The sequence below is a fragment of the Theobroma cacao genome, chromosome 2 (genome assembly GCF_053813885.1).
Source record: "Theobroma cacao isolate CCN51 chromosome 2, ASM5381388v1, whole genome shotgun sequence".
Taxonomy (NCBI): Eukaryota; Viridiplantae; Streptophyta; class Magnoliopsida; order Malvales; family Malvaceae; genus Theobroma; species Theobroma cacao.
The window spans coordinates 7,956,494-7,969,774 of record NC_142640.1 but is presented as its reverse complement, the minus strand read 5'-3'; the positions used below and the strand labels follow the sequence as shown (position 1 = coordinate 7,969,774).

Here is a 13,281-nt window from a genome sequence, read left to right as displayed (position 1 = left end):
CGTCATTCATGATCTTTAAAATGTTCTGTATAGGTTCATTTGATTTAACATTGAAAATTTGACGTTGGATATTTATGTATTCGGACAAGACTTTCCTTGATTCCTTAAACTTACTAGCCCAACATATTCTATTAATGAAAATGTTCACTGTTTCTGTTTAAAAGAATATAATAATTACAATTTAACAGTTCTATGAACTTCTGCCTTTGCCGGGGAAATCAGCTGGTTATTCCCCAAATCATCCAGCAGAAACTCTATTCTAACATCATCTGTTGTTTTTGTCAAAAAGAAAAGAAAAGGAAAACCTTGTTCGTTTTACCTTCCTAATGTACATCATTCGAAAGTTATGGAATCCTAGCAGTGAAATCTTCATCATCTCCCTGAGTTTCTCAAGAATTTTAGTCGCATCAGCAGAGATTGTTAGTTCCTATATTATATAGTCTTTGATTCAAGAAACAAAAATCACCAAAACTAGACCTTTCTGCTCAAGGGAATTCAAAAGTACTGCCTCCCAGACCGTCAGCTTGGGCTGCGCCTGTTGGCGGGTTGATGGCAATCCAGAGCAAGGAAAGTGTGATTGCAATGAGACCGGACCAAACGAAGACAATTGTGGGTGTCTTCCTTCTCCTGCCCATCAAACCCTTGGCAAAAGGATACAAATGAGCCAACACCCAGAAGCTAAAGAAAGCTCCTCCCATGAACTTACTCCATTGTGGTACTGAACTGTAAACCGTTCTTGAAAATGCAATCGCAAGGGCGATGATGTTTATCATGGCGATCACAATCGGTGGGATCATCAATGAAGTCCACTTCACGAGGTACAAGTCGGCATAGATGTCGTCACTGTCTTCTCCTGCTGACTTTGAAGTCAATGTGAAAGAGATCTCAATGCCTGCAATCACTTTAAGAAGACCTTGTATGCATGCAGCTAAGTGAGAACTGGTACCAGAAATGAGCCAAAACTGTTCATTCCTCCACCACTCTTCCAATCCAATGCCGGACCATTTCACCTCTAGGATTGCCAGCGTGATGAGGCAAATGGTTATGATTAATAGGTAGACCAAAAACGTAACGTTTAGTGTTTTCACGATGAACTGTCCGGATATAAGTGAAAGCGCAGGGAGGAAGCAATAGACAATGAGGAAAATGGACGTAAAGGGATAGATGCCGACATTAAGATAAGCCAGGCGCTGAAGTATCTTGAGACGCCTAGAAGCAAGGAACGCGTTGTTTCTTGAGAAGAAAATTTCAACTGATCCCGTGGCCCACCGCAGCACCTGGTGAAGTCGATCAGTGAGGTTAATAGGAGCTGACCCCCGAAAGGCATCGCGCTTGGTGATACAATAGATAGAGCGCCAGCCGCGATTGTGCATGCGGTAGCCTGTCACAACATCTTCCGTGACTGAACCGTAAATCCAACCTACGCGGTCACCCCATTCAGTCTTGTCCTCGTACCTGTTGGGAAAATATGGTTTCATCATTTCACTTGTGGGGATATTTGTTTTCTCATGTTATTAGGTCTCTGTTTGTCAAATAGTTTTTTTTTTCTTTCTTTTCTTTTTAAGGTTTTATGGTGCAATGTTAATACATTTTGTGAGGATAGTCAGTGTTGTTTAAAAGAAGCACATACCAGCAAGAAATGACGGAGACAGCTTCAGCAACAGTAGCGGCATCAAGTGGTTCTCGTGGGATCCTAAGAACACCGGGAGGCCGTCCAAATTTGATGGCAGGATGATCTGCAATAGGGCGGCCCTGGAACTCAGCGATTGGAATAGACTCCGCCAGCAGCGTAGAATTTCCAAATCGCTTGGGCAATAGATTCACATCAAGATCAGGATCAAAGTCACCGGTCGTTAATGGTTGTGTTTCGCTCTCTTTCACCTGAGTCATTTTCTCCGGATTTGGAGGATCGAACCCATATAATGCAAACCGCCTGAACATGCAGCCAGTTCCCACATAAACAGGGCCCTGCAGAGGTCATGTTTAATTCTTAGGCAATTTCGGAGTTTAAGATTCCTTGAAATAGTGCTTATAGCTTATCCTGAATGAAAGAGAAGAATACCTGCACACCATCAAGGGCACGCATGTTACCGTCAAAAAACACGGTGTTGTGATTAGCATAACGATCAGAAGGATCAATGCCTTCAAATCTCTGAGGGAACTGAATGTAGCAGATATCTTCGCCACCTCGATCCATCATAAAGCACATTCCTTCACGAATAGCTTTGCAGTTGTATATATAGTGATCGCAATCAAGGTTAAGAATGAATGGGCCGTTGGATAATACGGCTGATGCTCGCACCAAAGCATTCATTGCACCGGCTTTCTTGTTATGATCATAACCTGGACGCTTCTCCCGTGATACATAAACAAACATTGGGAGCCGTATGTCTATATCAGTGAAGTCTAAGAGCTTATCTTCACTATTTCCCATAAGTGGATCATGACTAGGCGGCTTTAACATCACCTATTCATTTTTGGCCATCGCAAAAAAGAGTTCATGCTTCATCTAATTAGTAATTAGGCAGGAAACTGAAACGAAGGACTGAAATAAAAGCATTTTGTATGTATAAAAACGTTTTGGCATGGTGCAGATGCGTACCTGGAGAATTCCAGCATGGTCCCCCTTGGAATGTTCACTGGAAGGAACAGACCAAGTTCCAGGCCAGTGGGTGCCATCAGCCATCCATGTGGCCTTTAGGACCTTTGGTTTCTCCAAAGGGTCAGCCCCGGTCTCCCTAAGGTGTTTCAGCATCTTCATTTCCTCCCTCGCATTGAATGCCTCCGATCTCCTTCTGATTGAGTCAGGAAGCCCGTTGATCCTCACCTTGAACTCATCATACTCCCTCTTCATCCTCCGCCTATCCTTCACAAAGTCAGACCTGCTCTTGTTCTTAGTTGGGTCAACTTTTAAGCTGAAGTAGGTTTCAGGATTCCTAGGCTCGATATCATGTTTTCGACAAAATGGAACCCATAAATCAGCAAAACTCGCAGCCTCTGCCATTGCCTCAAAGGTGAGGAGGGCGCCTCCATCATCAGAGATGTAACAAGAAACCTTTTCTACAGGATAATCAGCTGCTAAAATAGAAAGGATTGTATTTGCAGTGACGAGAGGTGGCTCCTTCTCCGGATCAGCAGTGGATACAAACAGGTCCACTCCAGGGAGGTCGGAGCGGCCTGTCGGATTGGATGGTGATGGCATGTCAAACTTTTCACGGAGGACCTCAAGATCCGTGGAACGGTTGATTGGACAGAGTTTAGGAATCTGATCAAGGATCCAGGAGAAAGCAAACCATATTTCACACACAATTGACATGAGCCACAACCATATTGCATCGTCATTTGGATGCACCACTCTCCAGTGTAAGAAGAAGCACACCACCACCAATCGAGTTGCAATCAACAACCTATGTAAAAATGATCAATAAGCGGTTAATACCACCTCAAATTGTATTTCCCTGAATTCATTTTCGTTCTCTATTGAGATTAATTCTACTGCCACTAGCCCACACCAACACTAGCCGATAGTTATTTTCATCTTTAGTATACTAATCTAACACCTTCCCCACTCCTTTTTGCTCCTTCTCAATTTCTTTCTTTAAATGCCACGGTATTTCTGAATATATTTTTCTTTTATTTATTTATTTATTTCTTACTGATGAGTTACTTTCTTTATTTCTTCGTCCCAAATAAGTTTCTTTTTGAAAATAAGTACAATAAGCCACCAAAAAGTTAAAAGATCAGGATATACAAGATAAGAACCAACCCACACCAAGCATCAACCTTATGAAACTCACCTAGATCCCCCAACCACAGCCAAATAACAAGTAAAAGAGCAGCCCAGAAGAAACTAAGACTGACATGATACACTGGCATTGGCGTAACGCCATGGAAAATAAACTTGAACAAGGACAGAACAGGGAGAACACGTCCAGAAAACTGAGAATATAAACTGAATTTACAGTGTACCTGTAAGGGCTAAGGACGCCTGCAGGGATTGGAATCCTCCGACTTAAGGGTTTCCAAGGCTTATCATTGTTCTCCATCAACTCCCCATGGAGCCTATCATCTTCATCATCTCCATATATGTCATCGTGAGGCCGGAAAGCATTACCATAGCCGTAAGTACCACTTGTCTCAAACAACCACCTGTTGTGATCGAAGTCTCCTCCTTGATTCCTTTTCATCATAGACATATTATTAGGATCCCTTTTACCATCCGGAGCAGGCAATTTTAATGTTCCATTGGAATATTCTGGGCCGTCATCGTCATAGTCTCCGACTCTGTATGGTTCCTTGCAACCTGGACATAGGCCTGTTTCTTTCTGAGCATCCATGTAGCAATCTCTGCAGATTTTGAACCTGGAAGGTACAGTAGAGTTATTTACACGTGACCGACATGATATATATTCCATGCTCTCATTGCGTCCTTAAACACACTGAAATATGCATAGACAATTAGAAATTTTGTGAAAAGCAACTGCCTCTCTCTTCTTCTTCCTTCTTCATTTTAATACTCCCGCCAAGGATAGAGGATAGAATAGTCAGTATAAACTCGCGTTGATTGAATAAGCATGCAGGAGTTCGAGCCAATTCCACCTGCTTAGGCGGTTTTGGTTTTGGTTTATAACAGATAAAAATAAAGTGACTTTGTTGCAGAGCATACCTGCATTCGCAAGGCGTTACATCATTTCCTCTCTCATCCTTCATGACCTTGCCATCACAAGCAGGCATTGAGCATGAGGCCCCCTTAGCTCCAGCCATCTGAGGATGACTCACCTCCGAATCAATCACCTTGTCCATCAGATGGGCTCGTGTTACACTATTGAAACCCCCAGTGAAAAGAGAATTCGAAACGTATTGCTCCTCAGCCTTTGCAGCTACAGAATTATCCATCGGCTGATTGTCTGGCGTGGGAGGAATGTGCACAGTGTAGTTCATGTAATCTCCCGATAGTTCCCCTGATATGTCAATGTCTTCTCTTGATAGACTAACATACCGGCCACTTGAAGTTCGTCTTGCAAATTTTACAGTCTGTCCACTGGAATTACGTGAACCAGCCTGAGAGTCGCCAGAACCACCAGGGCTACGCATTCCTTTCTTAGATGGTTGGGAAGATAGGGATGCCATTGTTGTTTAAATAAAAAATTCCTTTCCCTATCAATTCTTCATGCCTTGGCCTAATTGATTGCGGAGTTTATGACATTTGCATTAAAACTGATTTCTGCACCTATGCATTTCCAGAATGGTGGAAACACTTCACTTGTTCTAGCCTTGAAAGTAAGGCAAGTTCAATTGGGTGCCTGAAAAATTTTTTGTTCGAAGATGTCAGGAAAAAGGTAAGGGTATAAGGGCGAAATGTGCCTATTCCAAAATGGTTCAGCATGAAAAGATAGAGGGAGGACGAAGCAATTGTGACCTTTGATAATTTCCTATTTTTTCCACTAATTTTGGACCAAATTGGAAGCACATTGGAGTTTGGTTTGAGAGAAAGAGGTGAGAAATGAAATGTGAAAGAAAGATGATTGATGGTGGAAGACCAAGTCCAAGGTAAGGGGTGTTCCTGATGGTCCGTTTTACGGGTTTCAAGGAGAGTTTTTTGGTGGAGGAAGCGCTCTGTGTTGTGAAGATTTTGTTCCATGTTTCATGTTCGTGTTGGGCTATTAGTTACCCATCATGACTCTGAGTAATTTGGTCAGTTAGGGTCAAGTCAGTTGGATTCCTCGAGTCTACATTCAGGGCATTTAGAAAACACTGGCTCCTAGCCTCCTATATTTTCTAACTCCTATAAGTAAGTGGTCTATACGCCTCCAACATTTTCTAAAAGAATTGTGTTCTAACTGGTGTTGTGTCCCGTTTCTAGCCCAAAAACAAAAAGCACAAAAACCATTACACACATATATGTCGATTGCCCTTTCACTTTTATTTGTAAATTAATATATAGGATATTTTCGAGCATTTATTCAATAATTATTTATCAAAATGAAGCAATCGTTTGTAAAGTCCTGAATATAGCATCCCTCGACCAATCAAATTAAAGAAGTAAAATACGTAGTTTATGCATTTCGAATATTAATTATAAAAAGAAAGCAAATTTTAAAAATATGTCTCTTAAAATATTATTATATAAATCATTCATATAACGACAATCCTATAACTACTAAATGAAAAGTTCTACATCAATTGACCATGGCATGTCACATTTTCTCCAACTTAGGTTACCCTAATCCAGATCAACTTTGAGAAAAAGGTTAGGGTTCAGTGCAACTTCTCTCTTGCTTTTTTCCCTTTTCTTCCCACATTTGACGTATGACCTTAGGCAGGGATGGATTTAAAATTTTTTTTGATATTATAATTAAAATAATAATAATAATTAAAAAAATTAATAGATTCATTAGCATCATTAATTATATAAAACTTTAAAATAAGTAGTACAGTTAATAGAAATTTTTGACATTTCAGTGATATCATGTACGCCACTTGGATCAAAATGGGTCCACCTTTGCTTAGGGGTAGGGTTCAATTATTCTTCTTTTCTTGCTTTTTCCACTCTCTCTAAAGAGTTATGCAAGTATTTAATTATTCTTCTTTTACCTCACTTGATCAGGAGATGAAAACATTTGAATTTAACTCTTTGAACAGAAAAAGACATGCATTAATCATTGACTCAAATTATTTGGACGTAAAATATACTCCATTATTCATTTAAAATAAAAACAGGAATCAATATGCCAACTATTTTTTTTATGTTATTTTCCAGATTTTTAATTGATTTGAAAGAAAGAAAAAAAACCAACCATTTTGCACATTTCCAGGATCTTACCATATAGAACAAGTAATTAAGTTTGCAGCCTGGAATTTTCAATCCATTTTTTTGTTTTTCACATTCTATATTTAATTACAAGTTTCTCTATATGTAGGTTAATTGTTTAATCTATAGTCAAATGAAGCTGAGTCACTAATGTAACAATAAATTAAATTTGTTATTCCATTTTTATATATGGCTCTACCTACTTGTGTGTCTTTTTCTCATTTATTTAAAACATAAATTCCACGAACTCAAGAAACCCATCATTCATCTCAACAAAAGTTGACAAGCTAATCAACGACGACAGCATTATATATAAATGCCATATCATAGCATATGACGATGATTAAATATACTAAAAAAACATTATTAATGTTTCTGTCCAATATATATTGAAATAAAAACATTAGACCTAGTCAAAAATCTAGTCGACAAGGTCTTTGTATTCGTTCATAAAGAATAAAAGAAAAGAAAATGGACAACCTTGTACGTTGATTTGGTTGTTAAATCTTGCCACTTCTGTTTGTTCAACAATTATTGGAGTATTACTTTATTCTAAAAGAAATGAATAAATCAACCAGCTAAATATTGCTAATAGTATATGAATTATGAACCAAAGCCAATATATAAAACCAATAGATATTATTGTATCAAAAGAAAACAAAAGGAGCTAAAGTTCCAAAGAACACTACCATGCACCCATATCTACTTCTCCATTTTCAATGGTGTAAAGTCCCAAAACACTAGCTAGATGCGCATTTTTCCCACTTTTGGCAATTAGGGTTTTTCTTCTTTTTTCCTGCCCACATGCCATAGCCGGGGCTTTATATATATACATCTATCTACTTGTCTATATGTAACCGGGGGTGAAAGACATGTTAATTCAAGTTTGCTTTTGAGAAGGATATGGAAAACCTTTTCCGTTCCCTTCTCATTCAAGAGACTACATTTATAGTAACTGACAAAAGAGCCTTCCTAGCTATGCTTAAAGCAAAATCAGAAAGGAGGGGGTGAAGGGAGCTTTGCATGTTTACCAATTGTAAGGACAGAAGCTACTGTCTGTGCTTTTTAGAAGGCGGTGGATCATCCAAAAAAAACACAAAAGAGAGAAAGAAATTAAAAGAATCTCTTTTAAATATTCAACACGAAAATGCAGACATGCACGCAAAGAATGATGAATGGAAATTCAGATATGCAGAAGTAATGGTTTCTTCCCCATTTTCTAGGCAGTTTTAACATTACTCCCGGTTCATGTAGCTTCAATTTGGATGGAATTAATTTGGATTTTGAAGAGAACCCTAGAAATACATATCCATTAGCATTAATTTCTTTCATAAAATTTCTACTGTTCATATATAAACCAAGTTAGAAAAGCGAAAAGAAAGACAAAAGGAAATGCTGTCAGAATGTTTTTTACGCGAATCTAGACTTACTGAACAATCATTCTTCTTCAAGCTTCAAGCGAGATTCATCGTTTTGCAGCAATTTTTCCCATCGATTTCGCTTCTTGATGATCTTTCCTGATGGAATACAATTCCCGTTCATAATGAAACTAATTACAGAAGTCATTCTTGAATAGCAATACCATGGATACCACGCATAGTTTCTTTTTCTTCTTCTTCTTCTTCCTCAACTTGAAAAGAGGGCCCAAATTGAGATAGCCCGCATGACTTGTCTTCATCACATCAATAACCCAATGATGAAAAACTAATCCAAAACTTATAAACATTGCAGAATATTCTTGATTCTAGAAATTATAAGATGTACTACATAATGATTGACTAGAAGGAAGGCCTAGTTGCACTACCACTCCAACCGAATACATCACCTGGAAAAGGATAACTTCCCATGTTGGCTCCCAAATTATAGAAAGGAACACCTCCACCACCAGTTCCACTAGCGCCACCATTGTTTCCGCCACTGCCTCCATCACCCAACTGCCCTCCACCACTCCCAGTCACTCCAGACGACTGTGAAGCTGCTGGTTGCACCTGCACTGGTGGTTCTTCCTCCTCAACAGGTAACCTATCATAGACAGCATTAGCAAATGATGCAGCCATTAGTACAACTGGACCTGAAGCCATCAATGGACCCGCCACGCTCCCTCCGACTACTTGACCCTGACCACCGGCTAGATAAATAGTCAAGCCCCCAGCTCCAGGAGGCGCTGGTGGCGGAAGAGAAGTCCCAGTTAAAGATAGAATTTCAAACCGCCCATGTAGTGTTACTACGCTTCCAGCTGGAGCAGCTGGTTGCCGCAATGTAACATTTGTAACGGCCCCAGTCCCACTGAGTACACAAACACCACGCCCACGGCGCCTTGCATAGTTTGATACTGAATCAACTATGTCCGAACCAGAAGTAATTTCAAGTACATGGGATCTCAGCGCATTTGGACTATCGCGAGTAATGATTATTGGTGGCTTGGGCTTGTTCTTTGAGCCTGCTGGACGTCCTCGAGGCCTGCGCCCTGGAGTGGTTCCGCCTGAGCTGGTGGTGGCTGCATCGGCGTCAGTTCCTTCTTCTGTCTCTGGTGACTGTTTGGAATCCGTGAGTTGAGATACGTTGAGATGGGGTTGGGATGATCTCTGGAGCTGCAGTTCTGGTCCGAGTAGTTGATGGACATAGCGAGAACCTGAACCTGATTCCAAGCCAGACATAGCCAAATCCACCTGCCAGCTCTAATATCTAACTTCGATCTGATCTCTTTTTAAAGTGGGAATTAAAGAGAAGAAATGGTACAGAGAAGTGGAAAAAAGGGAAAGGTAAGCAAAAAAATGAAAAAGTTTCCAAATTACGCAGCTACAATTTCTTCCGACGTGTAGAAGGCTAGGTTTTCTTCCATGATAAGGTGAAATAGTTTCCTTCACAATTAACTAACTGGTATGGAACTATATGTAGTAGTAGTAGTACTAGTACTAGTAGCAGTACTATTTGCTTCTGACAGTACTGATTAAATATTCTCCTTCTTCGTGCTAGCTGCTAACCCAGGCTTTAGGTTTCTGCAGGAATTCAACCAAAAACCAAGTGATCAAATTAACAACGATGAAATTAAACTCTATCAAGATCAAACTTATTGGAAGCTAATACGCGTTAGAAATTGCGTCAAAAGCTTAAAATAGATGTATTCAGGCTGCCTTCCTACCCAGATCCAGATCTTTGCAAGGAAGAAAAGGATATGCGTATAAGAAAAACTAATTAAGGGAAAGAGATAACTCGAATGACAATGTAAATATATGATATAAAACTAAATCCATGAAATTTTTTATTGAAAGACTGTGTGTTATTTTATACTGCTACAATTATTTTATATTCATTACCTCAAAATCTACGGGTTTGAATGTCTGAAAACCAAGCTTTGAATAGAATGGGATTCAAGGAGACTTGAGTTTTTTAGGAGAAAAGTAGAAAGCACAGAGAGAGAGAGAGAGAGAGGGAGGGCAATTTCATTAATGGTAAAGCTAAAGATAAGAAGGATGCTTTTTTGACAAGCAAGGCATGAAACTTCTATGCATTTTGGGGAGCCACCTTCTCAAATATATATTAATTTAGGCAAGTTTAATCCATAGCCGACCACAATATATTATAATATGATATAAAACTTCAAAATTCCCATATATATATATATATATATAATATCTACAAAGAATATTCTTTCTTCTAATTTTTAGTATAGTAAATTTTTTAGTTAGGAATAAAGGATCCAAAATTAACTAAAAGCTCTTTTTTGGTTACTTCTTTAATAATAACAAAAATAGTTAAATAATTATAACTTTATTATCATATTAGATTAAATTGATACAGGACTAAATATAATTTTTTTGACATAATACTTAAAAAAATTTTCTAAACTATGTTGAAAAATTTAAATAAGATTTTATTCTTTTATTATATCCAATCAAGTTCTTATATTTTTATTTTTAATTAAATATATCTTTGTAATTTATGTTTTAACTAGTTGTGTTAGGTAAAACGTAGTCATTTTATATCATATGATATTGACGTAATATGTTAACATGTCATATTGAATAATGACATGATATATTGATGTGATATAATCATATGATTACATAATTTTTTTCACCTTCTACATTAATGTCATGTGAACTTATTTGAGTATAAAAATAATAAGTGATATTTTAAAAATTAACAATTAATCAACCATTAGTGATAATAACTTATTTAATCAAAAATAAAAATATAAAAAATTAATTGAATATAATAAAAAAATAAAATTTATTTTTTAAAAATATTTCAAAAAATTATATTTAAAAAAAAATCAAGCTTCACTTCCTTTTTGTTTCTATCATCTTACACTTGATTATTGACATACAGGATAATAATGCATAAAAAACATAATGAGTTAGACAATTACTTACGTGTAGAAGTACACCTCCATTGACAAGTATAAATCCATTTTATGGCAAAATAAACAAGAAACAAAAGACTTAAAAATGAAATTGTTTAATTAAACACACCTACCTTAAAATTATCTAACCAATTAAAAGTATTCATTCGATTTGCTAGCCTTTAACCAAACGAACGGTGGCAGGAGAGACTGAGGCTGAGTGGAATGGTTTTCTGGTTCATGACACCCAAGAGTCAAATGCAGCATGGACGAGACGTCTGGCCAAACGTGTCAGACACGTGACAAGTGTCGGGAACATTGGAACTTGCCTACCTAGCTATTTTTATCCTTTTCTGTGTGTTTTTTTTATATATTATATACTAATAATAATAATTAAAGTGAAGTATTAAAATATTTTTAATTTTTAATTATAATTACATACCGATTCATTTATTTTTAAAACGAAGATTTTGCTTCAAATGTTTAAATGGTGTTAATGTTTAAACATGAAATGTCTAAAATTTTTTTTTCTTTCTTTTTTCTCAAATCGCTGATGAACACCAACTGACGATTCTGCAATCGAAGATCTAACCGAACTCTGAAAAGAGCACCAGATCATGCTCCCCTAGTGCTCCCTCCTTACGCTTGGGAGAACCAGATCAGCTCCTCTGCCTTAGTGCTCCCTTGGCTTGGGGAGCACTCGGCTCCCCTGGGTCGAGGAGTACCAGATCCTTGGGAGCACTCGGCTCCCCTAGCTTGAAGAGCACCATCGAGTGCTCCCTTGGCTTGGAGAGCACCACCAAGTGTGCCCCAGGCCAAAGATATAGCCGGTTAGCGATGGGAGTATTGCCGGTCGACCATTTAAGATAAAAAAATACAAGTGAAATTTTTAAAATAAAATTTATAATTTATACATATGTAGTTTTCAAAATTAATAAAAAGTAAAATTATTCAAAAAAATATTACCATATCAACAAATTAACGAAATTATTAACAAAACCCTAACAGCTGAATTTGTGTCTAGCGAAAAATAAATTTAAGAACAAATTGGTTATTTTTCATTTTAATAGATCCATTTGAAATTTTGATTAAAACTTAAATAAATGAGAATATTTTACCCAAATAATTATGAATGGAAATGACTTAGGTATACTCACCGTGATATCATTCATAATTCCATAATTCTTAAAGATATTCTTTTGGTGTTTTCAGCTTCTCCGAATTGTGTTTTCTTCACCCATTGAGTAAATTAAAAGACAATTTGTTGAAAATTAAATCAAGATTTAGCCTCAATGTTCATTTTAAGATACAACTTTATCAATTTTTCATTTTTGAATTTAATCTATTAGTTTTTTAACTAAGTAGAATGCAATATTTACGATTTTATCCATTTAAAGAAAAACAATGATAAAATCATTAGCAAATTTTCATTAATAGAATTAAAATATTTAAATATATACCTGTTAAGAATTACCTTTACGTAATAACTATATTTATTAATTTCTGTTATCAATTTCCTTCAATGAACAAAATCCAAAAGATGGTTTTAATATTGAGGTAAAAAAATTTGATGACAAACATTAGATCCTAAAATGAGCATAAGTTGTCCTTATCGATGGGTCTCTTAGGGTTATGGAGGTTTTTTAGGATTTGAGTGAGACTTTGTATAGCTTTGTCTTTGGCTATAAGTGTGGCTCAACAGAATGCATTTAGAGCCCACTTTGGGTGAATAAAAAATTGTGATTGATTGGTAGCATCTGTTAAAGTTATGGACTGAATTTATCAGTTGAATTAATAAAATTATTTTATGTGGTGTTTTTGATTGGTTAAATATTCTTGCTTTCACTACATGATCAGAAAGAATCACTTTTTAATTTTGACATTAATTGCAGCACAACATAATTAATAGAATAATAGTTATAGTACATGCAGATTTAATTAATTGTTCTACCAGATCATAAGGGAATGGCGGATGGCCCCATAATTATAGTCTCCACCATGTCCAAGAGGCAGAAGCCAGAAGGTCAGGCTTTTTGCGATAAAAAGGCATCCCTTTTTCCTAACACCTCACCATCTTCCATCGTCCATTTTTGGTCACACATGGATGTATCAAGCCTTGTTTTCT

At 37.1% G+C, this 13,281-nt stretch overlaps 2 protein-coding genes across 2 annotated transcripts; both read right to left on the bottom strand.

Moving 5' to 3' along the window:
• Window positions 1–150: 150 nt before the first annotated feature.
• Window positions 151–5,130, bottom strand: CSLD4 (cellulose synthase like D4). Its single transcript, XM_007043050.3, has 6 exons — window positions 4,667–5,130; window positions 3,970–4,362; window positions 2,603–3,407; window positions 2,063–2,467; window positions 1,631–1,968; window positions 151–1,455 (listed from the first exon to the last, which is right to left on the bottom strand). The coding sequence occupies exons 1-6, from the start codon at window positions 5,128–5,130 to the stop codon at window positions 486–488; spliced, it is 3,375 nt and encodes a 1,124-aa protein (XP_007043112.2). The 3' UTR covers window positions 151–485.
• A 2,869-nt stretch (window positions 5,131–7,999) lies between these two features.
• LOC18608390 (AT-hook motif nuclear-localized protein 25-like) lies at window positions 8,000–10,288 on the bottom strand. The gene is made up of 2 exons (XM_007043049.3): window positions 10,129–10,288; window positions 8,000–9,810 (listed from the first exon to the last, which is right to left on the bottom strand). Exon 2 carries the CDS (start codon window positions 9,466–9,468, stop codon window positions 8,590–8,592), a length of 879 nt encoding a protein of 292 aa, XP_007043111.2. The 5' UTR covers window positions 9,469–9,810; window positions 10,129–10,288; the 3' UTR covers window positions 8,000–8,589.
• Window positions 10,289–13,281: the final 2,993 nt, after the last annotated feature.